The sequence below is a fragment of the Protomyctophum parallelum genome, assembly GCF_964188405.1.
Source record: "Protomyctophum parallelum genome assembly, chromosome: 11".
Taxonomy (NCBI): domain Eukaryota; kingdom Metazoa; phylum Chordata; class Actinopteri; order Myctophiformes; family Myctophidae; genus Protomyctophum; species Protomyctophum parallelum.
In genome coordinates, this window is record NC_139707.1 from 40,177,700 (window position 1) to 40,197,293 (window position 19,594).

The following is a 19,594-nucleotide window of genomic DNA, read 5'->3' on the forward strand; positions in this document are numbered from 1 at the left end:
AGACAGTGTAAAGTGAGGAACATATCTCTGGTCTGCTTTTTGTTTGCTTTTTGTTTGATTTTTGATTTTTTATCTATGCTGCTGCATTGTCTGAAGGAAGCCAAACTAAAATAAATTTGACATGTTGTTCCTGTACACAAGATATAAAGTACAATCTTGAAGCTTGAATTCAACACATTTTAAAGCTTCATGCACGAAAATGGGAATATTAATATTACAACACTTCCCTCTGCTGGTAAGAATTGGGATTTACAGTATGTTTGCTGTGCAAAACCAAATTAAACCAAATGAAATCAAAGCAAACAACCCTGCATGATCGTTTTAGCAGCTAAAGACAGCACATGTGCATTTAGTCACTATATGGAACACCCTTACTGATCAGTGTGTGCCTGTGTGCGGACAGTTGCATCTGTCCTCAAAAAAAGGCTGAATAATTGAACAATTATTTGAAAACTTTTATAGTTACTAGCTACCAGTGTTGTTTTTGGCAGCAAATTTTGATTTTAGTTTTAGTCGTAGTCTTTTCCATACTTTTAATTTAGTTTCAGTCACATTTTAGTCACCTGGAATGTTTTCGTTTTAGTCGACTAAATGTCATAAGATTTTAGTCGACTAAATCCACAGTTTATTTAGTCGACTAAAATGTGTTTTGGCGGGCCTTGATGCCGTCGTAATGACTGATTTTACACTTGAAAATAGCTGATCTACAAGCTCACAAAGCGTGTGCTTGTAGATCTGCTATTTTCAGCATTTTCAGTGTAAAATGACTTATACTGGATCTCTTGTCCACTAGTCCCTGTCTAGCATTTTAGTCTAGTTTTTATTTGTTGACAATATTGTCAATATATTTAGTCTTAGTTTTAGTCATCGTAGCTTAGTTTTCATGTAGTTTCCATTTAGGTTTCGTCAGTGAAAAAAGGTACTCGACGAACATTTTTCCTCCTTATTTTTTGTCGACGAAAACAACACTGCTAGCTACTTTGTAGATTTTTAAAACATACATTAACTACTTCAGCCTTATATACATTTCAGCTATTTGAAAATAGCTGATCTACAAGCTCACAATGAAAACTGAAAAATGGCACATTCTGCATAATTAGTATAGGCCTACTTTTACTTTTGGTAATTTAAGTACATGATTATGCCAATACTTCTGTGCGTTTACAACCAAAGGCATGAATAAATGCATAATAGGCATACATACATATGCTATATATACATAGCTGTGTTGCATCATGCCTCCATTTGTTACATTGTGCATAATGAGAACTAATCTGTTTAGTATTGTTACAGTGTTCTGGCTTCGTTGCATGTGTGTGCTCATCCTGTTAAGAATGGGGATGTTGCTAACCTCTGAGATGATGATGCATGTTTATTATGTGCTGCCCAGTGGCAGGGGATGTTACAGTAATTGTGCCACAGCTGTCTCAACGGTGGATATGCCATTGTATTGTTATGGGAATAAGTGGAGATACTGTCTCCCTGTGGGAGAGAGACAAAGTACAGTATGCTGGAATCGACACAAGAGACACATGTCCATGTCCAATGTGCACTTGGGTGTTAGAGAAAGAGAGTGTGCGCGTGCTTGCGTCTGTGTGTGCTGTGCACTGTGCACGTGTGTGTGTGTGTGTGTGTGTGTGTGTGTGCAAGTGTTTCATGTGTGTAATGGAAATGTGACTATGCTTCTTTATGCCTGCATCCAAAACGTTGCGTGTTTAATTGTTTATGATAGGTATTTCGGGACTCATTTGTAGATCTGTTATTTTGTGAATGAATTTACATGTGCCCTGCTTAATTATAAATCATAGGCCCTATGCCCATGTATTTTTCATGTGCCTCAGGTCACGATGTTCCACTAAGATTTCATCTCACTTCATGCCCTGTGTCCCACTGATGTTCATATCATGGCTGTCTCTGCCCCGTGAGATATCTCCTGTATGCAACATTAAGTGACGTCTTGCTTTGCCAACGCAGACAGCCGTCTCCAACTAACTAGCCTTAACTTGACTAGAATCCAGTTATAGACTTCAAAGTCACCCTTAAACTACATATTCCATGCATTATGCTTCCTGGTTTTGACCGGATGTGATTGTGTGAACTTCCTTTGGTTGTTTGACACGTAAGCTTTGTGTAGTGTTCTCAAATCTCGATTAAAATGATATATATATACCGTCTCCATTTTGCGAGACGGGAGAGACATTTTGTGTTGGGCTGTATGTGGATCTGTTCTGTGCTCTCTGAACTAAAATTAATTGGCTAAATCATATAAGCTCCTGACTGGACATTCCTACTTTCTGTGGACTCATCTATTCTATTGGGTATTTTAAAGGTATTTTTCTAAAAGTATTTCATGCTTAAGGTAACATTTGGATATTGATCATTCTCCTAAAAAGTATTCTTGTTAAAGCAAATTATTAACTTTATAATCTTAAAGGGTTTATAACCATTTTTGTAAATTGTTACAGGCTCTCTGCCTAGGTTTTTGGTACTGAGTATTTATTTGTACTCTGATTACTTTCAAAAGTATTTTTACATTCCAGGAGTTTCTTGCTCTACTATCAAAGTTAAATTATGCAGTCCTTTCTAATTAGCATTATTAAATATGGATTCTTATAATTTTACCCATTAATTGGTATCTTCTCACCGGATTTTATTTCCATCAATGGGTATCTTTATTTTATTTCTATTAGTTTATAGCGGAAATAACATTGTACACTTGACTGTATAATGTACCCCAAATCATTTATCTAATCTCCAAATAAGGCCCTTAAACCAGAGTAATATAAAGGAGAAAAATAAATAAAATGGTAAAAAGTTAAATGTAGGCTATGTCTGAGTGTTGTTTTGTTGCATAATTCTGATGTAATTCAACAAACATAGCAGAGGTGGTTTATACTATGCGTTGTTAATTAATGCCAAAATCCCTACATGTCTGTATGGTGAGAGATCTCTACACTCTATAAATCCAGAGTAATAATTTAACTATGAGAGTTGAACTGAACCAAGAAGTTGTATACATTACCGGAGCCTAACTCTGAGAGTTTTCAATTCAAACATTCAATCATGAATTTGCATTACATTCATCAGTGATAAGCAACATTCTTCTAACGTTGGTGACGGATCACCCCCCCACCCCCCTCCACCCCCCCCCATCTCTGTTTACCACACCACGACTATCAAGCAGTGGTGTAAAGTAACTAAGTACTTTTACTTAAGTACTGTACTTAAGTACAATTTTGAGGTATTTGTACTTTGCTTGAGTATTTCCAATTTCCAATATTTTTAATTCTACTCCACTACATCTCAGCCAAAACTTTTACTTTTACTCCACTACAATTATTTGAAAACTTTAGTTACTAGTTACTTCGGAGATTTTAATTTTGATTAGAGAACATACTACTTTAACTTTTAGTACTTTAAGTACATTTTGATGCCGATACTTTTGTACTTTTACTCAAGTACATTTTCAATTCCGTACTTTTACTTGTAACAAAGTAACTTCTAAATTGCAGTATTGGTACTTTTATTTAAGTAAAACAATTGAGTACTTCCACCACTGTTTGGTAACCCTGTCTCTGGCTGATTGGGGCAAATACCAAGGGTTTGTTTTTCTGGGCTGCATCTCTGATGTTGCCACTGGTCGGTGTGGCCATCTCTGCTATAGGAAGAGAGATGCAATCCCCCCAAGGTTAGCTTTTGTCTCTGTTGTCTGTGTGATGGAAAGTGACTACGGTAACAGTTCTCACGGGAGGAGTGCTGGTTCATCCCGGACAGGCTATACAGCACCGCTCACTAACACGGCGGAACAGATGGCTGCCATGAAAGTGTTTTTGTGGTTGTTTGTTTGTTGCTGTCATGTTGACTTTCTTTGTCACTGGCTTTTTAATAGTTTTGTCTTTACTCTGCACGAAGGTCATTCTAAATGTGGCACCAGTAGCAATATGGATCAATCATTTTATGGTAATGATAATGAAAACAGAAAACCATTAGCTTCTCCTTGGTTTCCCTATATTCCTGTACTTTTGTAGGCCTATTTCTGATCCAAATGTTTGTAAAGTGATGCATTTCAAAATAGAAACGGACTTAAGACACTCCTTAACACTGCAATCCGTAACGTTCATATCCTACCCGATATTTGAACCTCGGTCCCCCCATGCATATATTTCTTTCAAACACACACACACACACACACACACACACACACACACACACACACACACACACACACACACACACACACACACACACACACACACACACACACTCAGTTATACTGGTAAATGCTGTTTAAAAAAAAGAAAAAGCATTCTACAGCACAATATTCTGAAATACCTTTTTACTTTTACATGTCAAAAACGATGAATAGAGTAGAGAATAGGATAATGAGACATAATGGCACTATATCATTGCTAAATCCTCTATGGGTCCATTTGGGTCTCACATGGGGGGTTTTCTGTGTAGCCTTAATGTCCCGGATAGATGTGTGTGCTCTGCCAAGGTTATAAATAATGAAACGTATACAGTCCTTCTTACAAGTAAAGAAAAAGAGTCTTTCCAATTGCAAAGCATGATGAAATGCTCAGTTTAGTGCTTTTACATAACTAAGGAATGAGTGATGATGAGGATAATAAACTACACTGAAAAATCCTCAGTGTTAATTTAAAGTGAATTGAAACCCCAGGCTAATTTTGTAGTTTGTTGAAAACATCAGAAGAGTAGCAAGCAACCAGCTGCATCTCATAAAATTAATAATGTGTTTGTTAGATTTAGTTCAGTCCAGACAGATCCATGGGTGTGCAAATGTACAAGCATAGAAAGTAGTAAACAAGCCTACAGTAACACACCCATTATTAATTAATTGTATTAGTTCAGCTGCAGCTGTGTTGCAATATCACAGTTGTTCTATAATTTTTGGCACGTGCATGTGTGCGTGTGGAGAGAATCTCATAAAACACTGAATAGTGAAAAATTTCTTATTTTACTATCTATAAATGCACATAATGTGTGTTTGACCCCCACACAGAAATCTATATACACAAATCTCTTAATATGTCTGTTTATTTGTCCCTTTAATACCCATACAGTATCTATCAGAGTAAAAGTGAAAGTCAGTCAGCGCCATCTTCATAATAGAGGGTTTACACATGACATCATCATCAAACCTGGAAGTTATGTAGGAACGTCTACTGAGTTGCAAAAAACTACTTTCCCATACATCCAAACAGAAAACTTGAATTTGAGTGCATTAAACGACGATAAACGACATTAAACTCACTTTGTCATTCGATTTGCCATACCCTCTACGCACGCACGCACGCACGCACACGCACACGCACACACACACCTCTACTTAAGACACACAAAATAGGGCCCAGTGTCTTGCTCGGGCACAGTTCAACACAAAGTGTGTGAACTGGTGACCTACTTATTCCCAGACTGCCTCTCTAGTCTACATAATGAGCTACGGTTGAGAACTAATATTTGTGCAGACAGAAACATACCTGGCAATAAGAATAATTTCCTTTGCAAAGTGAGCCCCCTATACATGTTTTCTGCAGAGTGTCTGAATGTGACACACTTATGTATCTTGCAGGCCTGGTAATGCAAAATGCTGTACTGGCTTGGACCATGGATTTAAAGGGGTTCAGCAGGGCAGGTCCCTGAAACAGGCAATTACAGTGGTGGTATTCACTCTGTAGCTATAACATATCTATATACATCTCAGAAGTGGATGAGGGAATATGCACGCACGCACAGGCACACATACATGCATAGTTGCGCCCACACATGCCTACCCGCAGGCTACCTTTTAATAGTATGTGTGTCATGGCACTTAAATTGTGTCCTATGATGATTCGAAAACTCATTGAAAGCATATTGATTATCACCTTCTTCCGCATGTCCCCTGTGTACTGTATTGTCACTTAATGAGATGGAATGTATCTTTTCTTTTTTGCAGCTTGGCATTTATGTCCTTGATATGTGTGTGTCCTGGGTGTGGACATAAGGTCTCAAGGGACCGATGCTTTGTTGCCTCCGTGGACGTACATTTCTATGGTGTTCCTTGACCACACTACACAAATCAAGTTTCCGGAACTGGGCAGACACACTACATTCTGTGGGAATCATTAGGCTATCAAGAGAAAATATCCTCTATAGGAGATGAGATATGTTCTTTGTTGGTCGAGTGCGTAGAGAGTAACGCTGGCGTTCAGAGTACATGGCAGATCAGTGGACACAGGGAGGTTGACATGGCTGAAGTATTGATTATCTGTTTGCACATCAGGAACCAATCAATTGCATGACCGCACAAGGCTGTATGTGTGCACAGGGGCAAACTCATCCCAGAGTATGACTACGTAACCACACAGATACAAGTATGTACAGTAATGAGATCTTCTGTCTTGGAGGCCATAAGAGAAAGCCTTGACGGTTAAATAAGAAAAAGAGTTTGCACATCACCAATGGGCGCATCACCAAAGTACTCGGATCAGATTTCCTTTTTTATTGGCACACCTGTTTATTATGAGCCTTCATCAGAGCATCAAGTCACCTATACCATTAGGCCTGAAGCACTTGAATATAGCGGTGCAAATGAACAGCGGCTCGTCATAAGATGAAGACCTGAGCAGACAGGCAATTTTTTTTTAATGGGAAGTATTTTCATCACAAGGAAAGGAACAAGAGAGAGTATGATTACATTGAGCTTTACTGTGTGTGTGTGTTGAACTGTGCCCGAGCAAGACACTGGGCCCTAGTGTGTGTGTGCGTGTGCGTGTGCGTTTGCGTGTGTGTGTGTGTGTGTGTGTGTGGTGCCAACCGTGTGTGTGGAGGGTCGTGTTTCAGGGCAGTGAAGGAATGGTGATACCAAGCCAATCTTAGAGTTACCACTGTAGAATTCAATCTCAACTCACTCTCTGATCCATCTGATCACTCTTCTGCGTAGAGTGCTCACTCAGTGAATAACCATCCTTTCAGAACTGGCGCTTATACTGTACAATACATCAAATGTTGATCATCCATCCATCTTCAACCGCTTATCCGTAGTCGGGTCGCGGGGGCAACAGCTCCACCAGAGAGCTCAAGACTTCCCTCTCCAGAGCAACATTAGTAAACTTCCTCCTGGGGGATCCCGAGGCGTTCCAACGCCAGTGAGTTGATGTAATTCATCTCATCCTTGGTCTACCCGGGGGTCTCCTCCCAGTGGGACATGCATATCTATACCAGACACCTGTCGGAGAAAACTCATTTCGACCGCTTGTATTCGCGACCTTATTCTTTCCGTTATGTTCCACACTTCATGACCATAGGTGAGAATATAGGAACGAAGATTGCTCGGTAGACAGAGAGCTTTGCCTTCTGGCTCAGCTCTCTTTTCATCACAACAGTGCGGTACAGCGACTTGCAATACCGCTCCTGCTGCTCCGATTCTCCAGACAAAACCACTTGTACACAATTTACTATTGAAAACTATACTGTCCAGCATGCCACCAGACAATGACCACTACTGAAAGTGGTGAACCCCTGGCCTTTCTATTAGCGCCACCAATGCCACCAATTATGCTAAAACTTCTATTTTCACACAATATCTCAAAATCATGCAAACGAGTGGATTGCCATTCATAGGATAAATCCTTTGGTGACTTCATGGCTATCCAAAAGGCACCACTTGTTAATATTTGTTAATGGTGTTAGGTATGGGCATAATTGGTTTAAAAATAAATATCGAGTTGGGCTCGCCCCCTAGTGGCCTGTTTGCATAGACCGGCAGCCATCGTGGACGCCATCTTAAAAATTATGCCTTTCCAGTAGTTTGTTTTTCCAAAATGTTCAGTGTTATTTAGCACACCCAATAGTAACAGAAAAATCTCTTCTATCAAGTTTGAGTTTTCAACAATACCTATACATTGGAGTCACTGTGCAAACAGAGTCCAACTTGTTTGCGATGGCTTTTGAAAACCTTTATGCCCATACCTACTGTAACACCATAGAAAGGAAAATAAGGTCTGCACACTGGTGAAGAGTAAAATAGAACACACTCTGTGTGACTGTGGTCTTTGTAAGTTTCTCTTGACTTAATGTCCAAAAAACATTCCAATTATTTTTTGTTTACACATTTAAATTCTAAACAGAGGTTGAATGTGCAATTTAAAAAGTAATAATCCATATTTATATTAAAATTCTCACAGATGAAATGTGTGTTTCTGTGGTTAAATTGTAGGCTATTAAGCACTAAGCAGGTAAAAGATAGCATACGTTGACAGGGCGAAGGACGATAATGCAAGCCCTCAACATTGCTAGTTGATAGTGTTTGTCTTAGCTCACTGCACCACTGGCCACATCCTACGTTTGGATTCATTGTGTGATTATCATTATGGGGCCATGATGTTTCCAGATGGACCAAATTGCTCTGCTTTATGTCTCGTCCTATACACTGAGAGTGGCTCTGTTGAGGAGCCTGCCTTGCTCTGACCGTGCTGGTGCCCTTATCTCTCTGGAATAATGAATATTACTGGTTAGAGATGATTGTAAAGAGGAGTTGTTTATTACTGTATATGTGTTTGAAATGTGTGAATTTGTTATTTACATCTTTGGCCCAATTAGTCAGTATGTAGTACTGTATGTGGGAGCACTGGAGAGGTGTTTAGTGTTGTTTGAGCCAAATACCGCGCATCTCAATGAATAAATCATAACCGCTATAAAGATGTGCCATTTGTATCGACTATTAAGCCAGCTCTTTTTACTACCAAGTACCAACACTGGATTGTTCGGAATCGTAATAGGTATGAAATCGTTTTGCCCAGTCATTGCTGACAGCCTGGATGAAGGTGTGCAGGAGGAGGAAAACATTGGGCAGACGGGGACAGAAACTATTACTACTGCTTAACCTTTAAGTAATGACTCAGCCTGAAACAAGCTCACTCTCTCTCTCTCTCTCTCTCTCTCTCTCTCTCTCTCTCTCTCTCTCTCTCTCTCTCTCTCTCTCTCTCTCTCTCTCTCTCTCTCTCTCTCTCTCTGAGCAGTGCCAAGTAGAGGGCTCACCCATCTCCCATTGGTGGAGCAGTTGGCCAATGCATGGCATTCTGGGTGAATTATGGGGTGAAGGGAAGCATGATGTTTTTAATAATTAGTGGAACTTCCCAGTGTTGTTTTAGGGAAAACACTGGCTGGAATCGTATGTTTCATGAGTATTAATTGAATGTGTGAAGATACATCCACACTATACACACAATGAGTAGCTTAAGCTTTCACACAGAAATGGGAGTTTGATTGACATTGTTTTGCAATTTATTTGAAATCTTAGTGTCTCTCTCTCTCTCTCTCTCTCTCTCTCTCCCCAGTCCCAGAGATTTGCATGCAGTACAATATGTCCAATTATGTACACCACTTTAGGCTTTAATTGACCCTCTCTGTAATAGGTCACATATACAGTATATGTTTCTTTTTATTCTAGTGGGCCTTTCAATAGAGTTCTGCCTAAGGGATACAAGTATGCAAATTTGATATAATAACTCACTTGCCATTGACTATGCAATTTTGTCTCTATCACCTGAGGGTAGGGAGACAGGCTGATGTATCTGTCGTGGCTTGCATAATTGCAAGTCAAATGAAAAACCTTATTAAACAACTTGTCAACTGTCCTATAACATTCATGAGGTGTCAACAATTAATGCAACTTTTGGTAAAAGCAATTTTGCCTGTTATTGTTCATAGTCCAAACTCTCTGGGGTTAATGCCAGATGTCCTTCTGGTAGTTTCAGCGATAATGAAGGCGAAACATGTCTGTGTACTATGCACTTTAACCCAAGCCAAGGTATATCTTTCCTTTCCTCCATCTGTACAAAACAGGAATCAGACAAAAGAAAACTCACAAGGGAGCCGCTGCTGACTAGGCACAGATCAGGGCAATCAAAAAGAAGTATTCTAATGATGCCTGACAAAATTCTCAGATGATATCCTCCAGGGTGCAATGATACTTTACATTCATGCAGACGGATCGATATGGAGGCTGACATGAGAGGCAGTGCAGGGCCTCTGTTCATTCCACTGGGTGTCAAAGTCCATCTCACCTATATTAGGCATATGAGGGAATTCGGCCCACATTCGGCCCACTCAAGATTGTGCATTTGGTGAGTTAAGTTTAGATTTTTGGCATGGTGTTATAGGTATGGGCATAAGGTTTTCAAAAACCGAGTTTGGCTTGCCCCCCTAGTGGTCTGTTTGCAATGATTCCAATATTAGTAATTGATGGAATAAAAATGCCAATGTGTTCTGTTACTATTGGGTATGCTAAATAACATGCACACAACAAATTTAGGAAAAGTTCTGGAAAGGCATCATTTTCAAGATGGCGTCTACGATGGCTGCTGGGAGCTTAAAATAAATCTATAAACTGGCATTGGTGTGAAGTGAGGGCGCTCTTATGTCAATGGGACAACCAAGTTTCTTAATATGGCACAGTTGAGAAGCAGGAGTTAAACTTATTAATCCGGTGTCAGTGAGGTCAGATGTAGAGTTACTAGCCGGGTCAATATATTCAGATCTAGTATGTCAAACCATGTATTGCTATCCAGGGTTTGATGAGGTCATTGTCGTGATCTTCATATATGGAGATCCAGGTGATGATAGTCAGCTCCACATATGGAGATCCATGTGTTGTACCAACTTGGTTCATTTGCAAGTGTGACTCGCGTCGCGACAACCACACTGGTCATCATGAGACATCATGCTTCCATATATGGAAGCGTGATGTCATGAGGCGTGACCATATATGGAGGTGTGATGTCACGAGGCATCATGTCGTGACATGGCATGACCATATATGGAGGCATGGGTGACGCAAAGAACGAACAGGAAATGCAACAATTCAGTTCATCGTAAATGTGACCTACGGTCGCAACCAGTAAGACACCATGAGGGCGAGAAGTGCGTGCACGCATCAGCCTGGGTGAGGGAAGACTGCTGGGCGAGCCCTGGCGCTTTGGCATGAGGGGTCAGTTCAACCTATGGAATGAATGGCCATATATGGAGTGTGCCTTGAGTGTACAGGGTTTGATGAGGTCAGATCAACAAATGGAATGTCAGAACAGGTCAGCTCCATATATGGAAATCTAAGGGTGGCAGCTGTGTCTTGAGTGTACAGGGTTTGATGTGGGCCTAGGTAGGTTCGGGCCTATTGAGAACTCTGGCTTTCGCCGACTGCCTGGCACGGCTGCACTGATAACATTATTAGTTATTTATTAATTATTTTGTATGTTATTTAGCATACCCAATAGTAACAGAATCCATTGAGAAATCTCTTCTATCAATTATTTGGGGTTTCAACCATATACTGACTTATCTAATATTGGATTAATTGCAAACAGACCACTAGGGGAGCGAGCCCAACTCGTTTGCGATGGTTTTTGAAAACCTTATGCCCATACCAACACCATGTCAAAAATCTAAAACTTGTGCACGATTTTCACGAATTCCCTCCCAGCTAGTGTATGTTTGTTTTTGTGTGTGCGTGTTTGCAGTGTGTATGCACACAATGCATCCATGATGTATGTTTGTGTACTGCGTGCGTCTGTGCGTGCATCTGCATGCGTGCGCACCTGTGTACCACCTCCCTTCGTCAATAATTGATTGCTCATTTCATCAATGATAATTTCTTTAACATAAGCCTTTTAAACAGTGACATAGCATAATTATTGTGCTGTGTAAAGGAATTCAATCAGGAAACATTTTGTTTCAAAGTGGCTCACATCCCTTAGGACCCAGTTATCACACACAACTGGCAAGACCTGGGCGCCACAAAACTAGGTCATTAAAGTGGATTAATGCTGTAATTTGGGGAGACGAACACACAACGCAACCCCACTAATGAACTCCTCCAGTCTCTCATCAAGTCTCTGCTACTGCTGTGCTTATTGTTTACTCAAACATTGGCATTCCCTGTTCTGCTCGCTCTTCATTTTTTTCCCCTCAGGTACATCATTGGCTACAGCCAAAAATGTTTGTTTAACTCTGAGAATGTGAAAATATAAGACATGTGGTTGCATTTGTACACTGTCAGAGTTACAAATGGATTAATTAATTACCACAGGGTTTTATAGTGCTCTGATGAGGAGCTATGTTCACTTCATACATACCAAAGAGGACAAGAACATCCTTTGAGGTCAGGGCCTCAGGGTCTGATGAAATCCCAATTGGGGTCCTAAAAGAGTGTGTGTGCCGTAGAACTCATAAACGTATAGACTCCTTTTCCGGCTCTGGAGCATATGTGCTCAAGGGAGGGTAAAACTTTCCAGAGATTCCTTGCGAAACACCGCGGAAGCATGAGCGTGCGTCACAGAGCGCATGTTCGGGTCTGATAAGTACCGGCAAAGATGTGCTGTGATTGGCCAGTAATCACTTGAGTGGCAGGGTGACGTAAACGTGCCTTCCACACTTCCGGCGTACTTCCTCCCCCAGTGTAAATTCTTCCGCCCCTCCTTCAACACACATCGCTCCAACAAACTGCAGCGGCCAAATTTTTATATCTATGGTAGAACTGGCCAGTCCAGCTGTCTCTTCCAATTAACTCCTCATGGCATGGGAAACTGCTAGAGTGATCGCAGTTCACAAAAGGGACTCTAAATCAGATCCATCTAAATATATATATATATCTCCTTCGCCATGACCTTATCTTCAACAATCTGGAAAGCCATATTGGTGAAAAACATAAACAAAAAAACGTTTCCTATGAATTTGCCTCTGAGGACTGAGTGCACCACCCGCGTCCGGGTGTAGAGGCCGAATGTCGTACTTTCACTCTCCTTCAGCCCTCGTCTTCCGGTGGTGCGTCTTTGTTCCATTCCAACTTCATTCCAACTAACAACAAACTCTACACGTTGTAATGGGATTTGCTGACAGATTCACATGCCAAGCTCCTGAGAGATTAATCTCCAACAAACAATATGGATTCCGACCACACCACAGCATCTTAGGGGGAAAATAAAGAAAAAATATATTTTTTTTTAAAGGAATTGAAAAAACACAGCCTATTAGCACCAAATTATTAGCACCAATAGAGCACCGAAGTCTGACGTCACTTTCAGTAGAGGGCGTCAGTCCCCAGGTTCATGTATTTGTTTAGTTGCATTGAAATCACCATAGGAGGAGTTTTAGATTGATTCATATAAGAACTGTGTTTGAAAAATAAACATGTCATCCCGGCCGCTTCACTCACATGGATATGAAGAATCAACTGACTGAGAGAAAACGCTAATGTTACTGCTGCTGAATTAGTTAGATTTTCGCTAGAAGCAGACTGTATCATATATGAGTGACTGACTGTTGCAAACGATACAGAGACACCTCCCTGACAATAACGCCGAGACAGCTTGTTTATTTTTGGACCACAACGCTTATAGTAGACGATATTAAGATCACCCCATGTTATTCTCCATAGAGAAACTACTTCCGTGAACCAGGGGAATCGTCGGGATGAGCGAGTTACGTCAGGACTTCGGTGCTCTATTAGCACCAAAACCAAAAACGAGTGTTTTTGATGAATTGGTTAAAATGGAGTTTGAAGTTACAATGGGTTTGTATAGGAAGGGGCGTGTCTGATACAATTAATATCAAATATCTAAATACTGAATCAAGTAACTTAAAAGGAATTCTGGGGGGGTTACCAAAAGCCTGAGTAGATGATAAATCGACCCACTTCTTTTTGGGAAGTGAAATATCCCTCTTTTTAAAACGAGGCAGAAACGGACTTGAGCCCTGTGAAGCAAACCATTAGGTGAACAAGTGGCCATGCCGAGAGGTGCGAAGCCCACTTCTGCTGACTCAGCACTTTGGACTTGCATACTGCATAGGCAGAGAATCGTATCATCACGTCATAGTCGACATGACGAACGAAGTCACGAGAGGAGCATCCTGTTTGACACAGCGGGTGTGAGACTGCGTTTTTTTTCTGATGTCCATCATCATGCAAGAATAGTGTGCATATACTGAATTTCTTCTGTGCACACACTACTAGATAGTATCTAGTGTTTGTACAAATATACACAAAGTCTAATAGAGCATTTATTCTTGTTATAGGCTGGGAATAGTAGCCTATTGGCCTTTTGTTTATACTCCTAGTGAGGTCGTATATAGCGTGGAGCAACAGTATTTAAAACCTAGACCTAGACTAGAGTATGATTACTATAATTTCAAGTCTTCCATTTTACTATATTTGGTGTATGAAAGGCTGTGAATGACAAAATTAGAAAACATTTACTTCATGGTCTCTATATACAATTACCATATGTTTTTCACATTGGTAAACTTATTTTCACCATCTGATCTGGAGTTCTGGACTATCAGTCGGGACAGCATATTTGTCTGTACACTGTTTGCGTCCCCTCTTTCTGTTATGGAAAACCATCACATCCTCAGGGGAAACTATTCACACAGCGGAAAGAGTAGTCATGAGTAACGGTAACAAGCGTCCTGTCCCCAGGGATGATCCTACAAATCAGTGGTTATACTTGTTAACTTCACATACGAAAATGGTACACAAGATACGGTATATATGCATGGCAATCATTGTATCTGGTTAGGCTGTATATGGCACTGGTTCTCAAAGTGCGTTCCGGGGACACCCAGGGGTCCTTGGAACTGTTCCAGAGGGTCCCCAGCAAAATGAGGAACAGTCTAAACACTTTATTAGCTGTTTTGAATTATTTGACTATTGGAAAATAGCCAACCAGTTGCATATCATGGTTGTCTTGTACGGTATATCTGCAAATGTCGAAAAACTGGAGGTTCGGGCAGCCCTCGCACCTGTTGGACTGACGATCTGACTGATATGGGCATACCTGTATGGTATATGATCTCTGAGGCAACGGCTGACGTCTTATTCGTGTCCATGCATGCGCTGTGTAAGTGGGTTAGGGTTAAAATGTGACGCATATCGCGTAGGAGCACTAATAAGTATCGCACAATAATTGCACGATAATTGTCTCCACCAGGCCGAAGGCATGTGGGGAGAGTATGTTTTGCACTCCGTCCGTCCGTGTGTCCGTCCGTCCGTCCGTGTGTCCGTCCGTCCGTGTGTCCGTGAGCAGCTAATCTCGGCCACCGTTAACCCGGTCGATGCCAAATTTTGCACACACACTCCCTGGATGCCAACGATGAACCTCTGCCCCAAACTTTCCAGAACGGCCTGTTATAGCGCCACCAGGAGGCTGCTTTGTGCAAAACAAGTTTTTGCACAGTACACCTACAGATTTTGTCTAAACATCACGCAAATTGGTACACAGTCTCTCTAGAGCCATTCAACGAAACCGGTCTTACAGATTTCTCACACTCCATCCTGATTGGTTAAGATTGGCTTCCAAAGTTCACAGGAGTGCTCAGTTTCAAACAAAATGCTGCAAATCATGAACACATCGCGTGATTTCCCTGAAATTGTGCACCCACATTCCCACTAGGCCCAGGACGAAATGCCACATGAACAATTTCAACTCAGACTCAAGGTGGCGCTATAACTGGCCCAAAAGTGTTTTTACCTCTAACTGCACGGATCTGTGGATAACTTTGTATGCCAACTCCCTAGAGGCCAAGGAAAAACCTTTGCCTGGAATTTTTCAACACTGCTCTTTATAGCGCCACCAGGAGGCCGACATATGTAAAACACATTTTCTATTATTACTCCTTCAGATTTTATCCAAATTTCACGCAAATCGGTATACACTATCTCCATAGTCATGTGATCAACACGGAGCGACACCATTTCCCATCTTACATCCTGATTGGCTAAGATTGGCTTCCAAAGCTCACACGATTCGTCCATTTCGAAAAAAGGCCACAAATCACAAACACAGTGTGCAATTTCCGTTAAATTAAACACGCACATTTTCACTAGGCCGAGGACGACATGCCACAATTATTTCCTCAAAATCAGCCTCACGGTGGCGCTATAGCAGGCCAATTCCTGTTTTTAGCTATAACTGCATCGATCTGTATACAACTTATGTATGCACACATGGAAAAACATTGTACCTGCATCCCTCGAACACGAACCTCCGGCCCAAATCTTCCTCAACAGCCTGTTATAGCGCCACCATGAGGCCACAACCTGACCTGCCCTGGTGGAGACCTGTGCCGATTGGCACTTTGTCTAGTTTAGTTATATATTGCGCAATAATTTACAAATGGGATACACAATTAATCGGTAGCATAATCGTAATCTGCAATATCGGCCATAAAAATGCCATATCGGATTCGGAATGTTCTCAAAATAATACACATTATTGAATAGTTTTTTACCAGCAAATAAAATAATATATATATATTTGTGTACAGGCCTACACACTGTACGGTAAATGAATGAATGAATGAATGAATGGTTTATTTGGGTCCTTGATTACAAATCAACATAATACAAAAACAATGTGAAAGTTGCAAGCATGAAATGTATAGTGTAGTGGATTTCCCATGGCATGCATCATTATTTGTGCATATAGCGTGGAAGCAATTTCACTGCTGGTGTGGTAGAAGAAGGCGAACAGATAAACAGGACTAAAAAAAAATATATATATAAAAATACACATATTCTCTTAAGGGGGTCCCTGGCTCAATATGGGTGTCTGCAGGATCCCCGGCCAAATACATATCAATTTGGGGGTCCTTGACGTGAGAATGTTTCAGAACCCCTTCCGTATAGGGCATTATGTATTTGGGATATAGGAGCTGGAAGGCAATAGCCTAAAAGTCTGACTCGCCAGAACACTTCCATGTGACAATTATTGTCAAGCTGTTTTCATTGTGCCGTCATCCTGGGGTCGATTTGTACAAATGAAAAAACGTTATAACTGCCTATATGTTAGGCATATAGTGAAAATAGCTGATCTATTGCATTGCTGTAGATTTGGCTAATTCTGCTTTTATTATTTGAAATATGTAATACTAGTAGGCATGATCATAATATAGGCTACTCATTTTGACACATTTGCAAAACATTGTGATTTGTGATGGCAATGTGGTTACTATACATTATAGGCTTTTTTTAAATTCAACAAGTCAAACCCTGCTGACTAATGCATAATAGGCCTATAGGTCTTCCTCTCAGATTATGATTATAATGCATTAGATTGCACCTGGTCCTGTTGTATAGACTGATATGACTTCTCCAGGCTGTCTATTGCAGTGCCCTGTATGGTTCCTGGTTCCTGCACTTCAATAATGCTTATATGTTAGATCACTTGACACTGGCACGCAGTGCTTGCGTGCGTGCGTGCACGCAAGCATCCAGTCCTAGAACCGGCTATTGCAACCTATCACAGGTGAGTCTAAGCACCTGTGACTTCATAACGTATAACAGAGCTTCGCCTACGATTTGTCGATATAGCAAGACACAATTTCAAGAATAGCCTGCAGCTAGAAGATGTTATGTTGACACTATAAATAAACAAATAAATAATAACTAATGTGACTATCTTGTAGTCTATAGCCAAATGGAAAATTGCATCTCGCACTCGCAGACCTTTGACAGCACGTCTGCTGGATGCGATTTTCCATATGCTTCCTATAACGCAGAAAAAGCTAGTCAACTTAAAATGACTTAATATAAATAGCATATGTTTCTAAGATAGGTCGCTTAAAGACATTTATCTCAGTCTGATGATCATATCATTTCTGAGAGCATCAGCTATATGACGGCACAGAAACCACGTGTTTACGTAATGGAAAGCCAATCTTTCGATTTAACCCCTCCATCCTCCTCCCGGCCGTCTATTTCTAACAGAGGGTCCGATGCGAAGGGAAATTCACGCAAATATTTTTTATACAGGCGCACCGTACTTTTGGAGATGCCAGTGGCGTTGTAGTGAAGAAGACACTGACCACCAGAAAAGAAACGTTTACTCTAGGAATCGGGGCAGACGCCAAGAAACCAAAGCTGTCTTTAGAGCACGTTGCAGTGGAGGGAGGCTAAAAAGATATGAAAACTGTGCTCGCTGGAATTTGACCTCGTAACACGTAGCCTACAGCTGGTTTTATTCAACAAGAACCCAAAGTGGACTTGATCCGGCATCGCCGGCAATGTGTTGTTTTGTTGGGGCTATCATTGCAGCAGTGTGTGCATAGGATGCATCCTCCCTTGGCTTTTGATGCTGTGCAGATCCACCCGCCTCTCCTCAGAGTGATGAACTAATGGGCAATGATTTTCTCCTCGGAAATCCGCCGTGTTTCACTGTTTTCACGTTAGTTCTGTTTGTTTACTGGCTGCACGTCTCCTCCCGGTGCGACACATGCAATTTATAGAGTATATTTTCTATTACCGACTAGTTGAGGTGGCATCCTTTATACGCCAGAAGAAGAAAAAACACCTTAATTACGAAGTCTGACAGACAGTGAATATTTTGCCACGTGAATGAAAGCGCATAGGACTTGGATATACCTATTTTTCTATGGTAGAATTGGTAGCGTTGCTTTGGAGAACTGATCCAATTGTGTTATTATGCAACCGCAAGGATCTCATCTATACCTGGGTGTTTAAGCCACTGGATTGCTCTTCGCCCAAATCAATGTGGTTTCTTTGGAACATTTTCAGCAAAGGAACGCATATGCTGCAGTGTCTTTGTGGCAAGAGTCTTAAGAAAAACAAGAATCCAAGTGGTAAGCGAATCACCGTTATGCCTATAATCTCCATTTGGATGCAGACTGCTGTGTGTGGTTATTCGTTTGTTTGTTGTAACGGACCAGGGTGATAGATCTGCAATCATATTTATGCAGCGAGTGGATGCAGAGGCGCGGGGAGGGGGGGGGGAACAACTTATCCTGTGCAGCTACTATCGGCGAGCCCAAGCTTGGGTAGCCTACGCGCAGCCAGCGCACAGACACAGAAAAAGCACCTGCACCAATAAAGGAAGCACTACGAGTCTACGACCGAGTCCTAACTTTTTAAATAGCCCTAACGCGCAGATGGATGTTAGCGCTTAGATCAATGCCCCCAGTGAGCAGCGGGATCAAATCTATCTATAGGCATATGGTTACTATACTTGCTCATCTGTCCGCGGTGGTCCAGGTTTTCCATTCTCGGGCTTGCTGCAGCAGCAGCAGCGCTCTGCAACACTTCTCGGTTAGGCTACGCTGTGTTTTCAACAAGCCAGCTGGAGGAGATCAGTCTATTCCCTCTCCATGCGTCCATACTAGTCCATATGGCTACTCCACACACAGGCCACCATAGATGAGGATAGAAAAATGTTATAGGAAGGAGTTCATGCATTCTGTATAATAGGCCAGGCTATATGGGCATATATATACCTGAACAAATTGCAGCACGACAGCAAATCATCCACTTCAGTAAAATGGGAATTATTTCAACCCAAAATGTATTTTGTTTAAAAAAAAGGAAAAAAACTGCCTTCAGTTACCTGAGACTGAGAGTAGCCACTTGTCCTCACATTTGCCCAATTTTGTCGGTATTTTATTAGCCTGTTCACCTGCAAGGTATTTTAGTGCTTCAGTGACCAAACAATGTTTATTTCAACAGGCTGCTGTTAGGAAATAAAGAGAAGCCCTTGTGTAGGCTACAGCAGGGAGCCCATGCTACTTGTTACCTCGTGTTATAGGC

The 19,594-nt window shown here is 41.2% G+C and overlaps 1 protein-coding gene across 1 annotated transcript in view; it reads left to right on the forward strand.

The window, feature by feature from the left end:
• Window positions 1-18,530: 18,530 nt before the first annotated feature.
• The window catches only part of fgf14 (fibroblast growth factor 14), a gene marked incomplete at both ends in the record, with an annotated part of 145,154 nt that continues 144,090 nt past the window's right edge, over window positions 18,531-19,594 (forward strand). Inside the window, one exon of the mRNA XM_083776976.1 lies at window positions 18,531-18,636. Within this exon, the coding sequence (XP_083633102.1) occupies window positions 18,546-18,636 (91 nt within the window). The remainder of the gene's footprint in view (window positions 18,637-19,594) is intronic.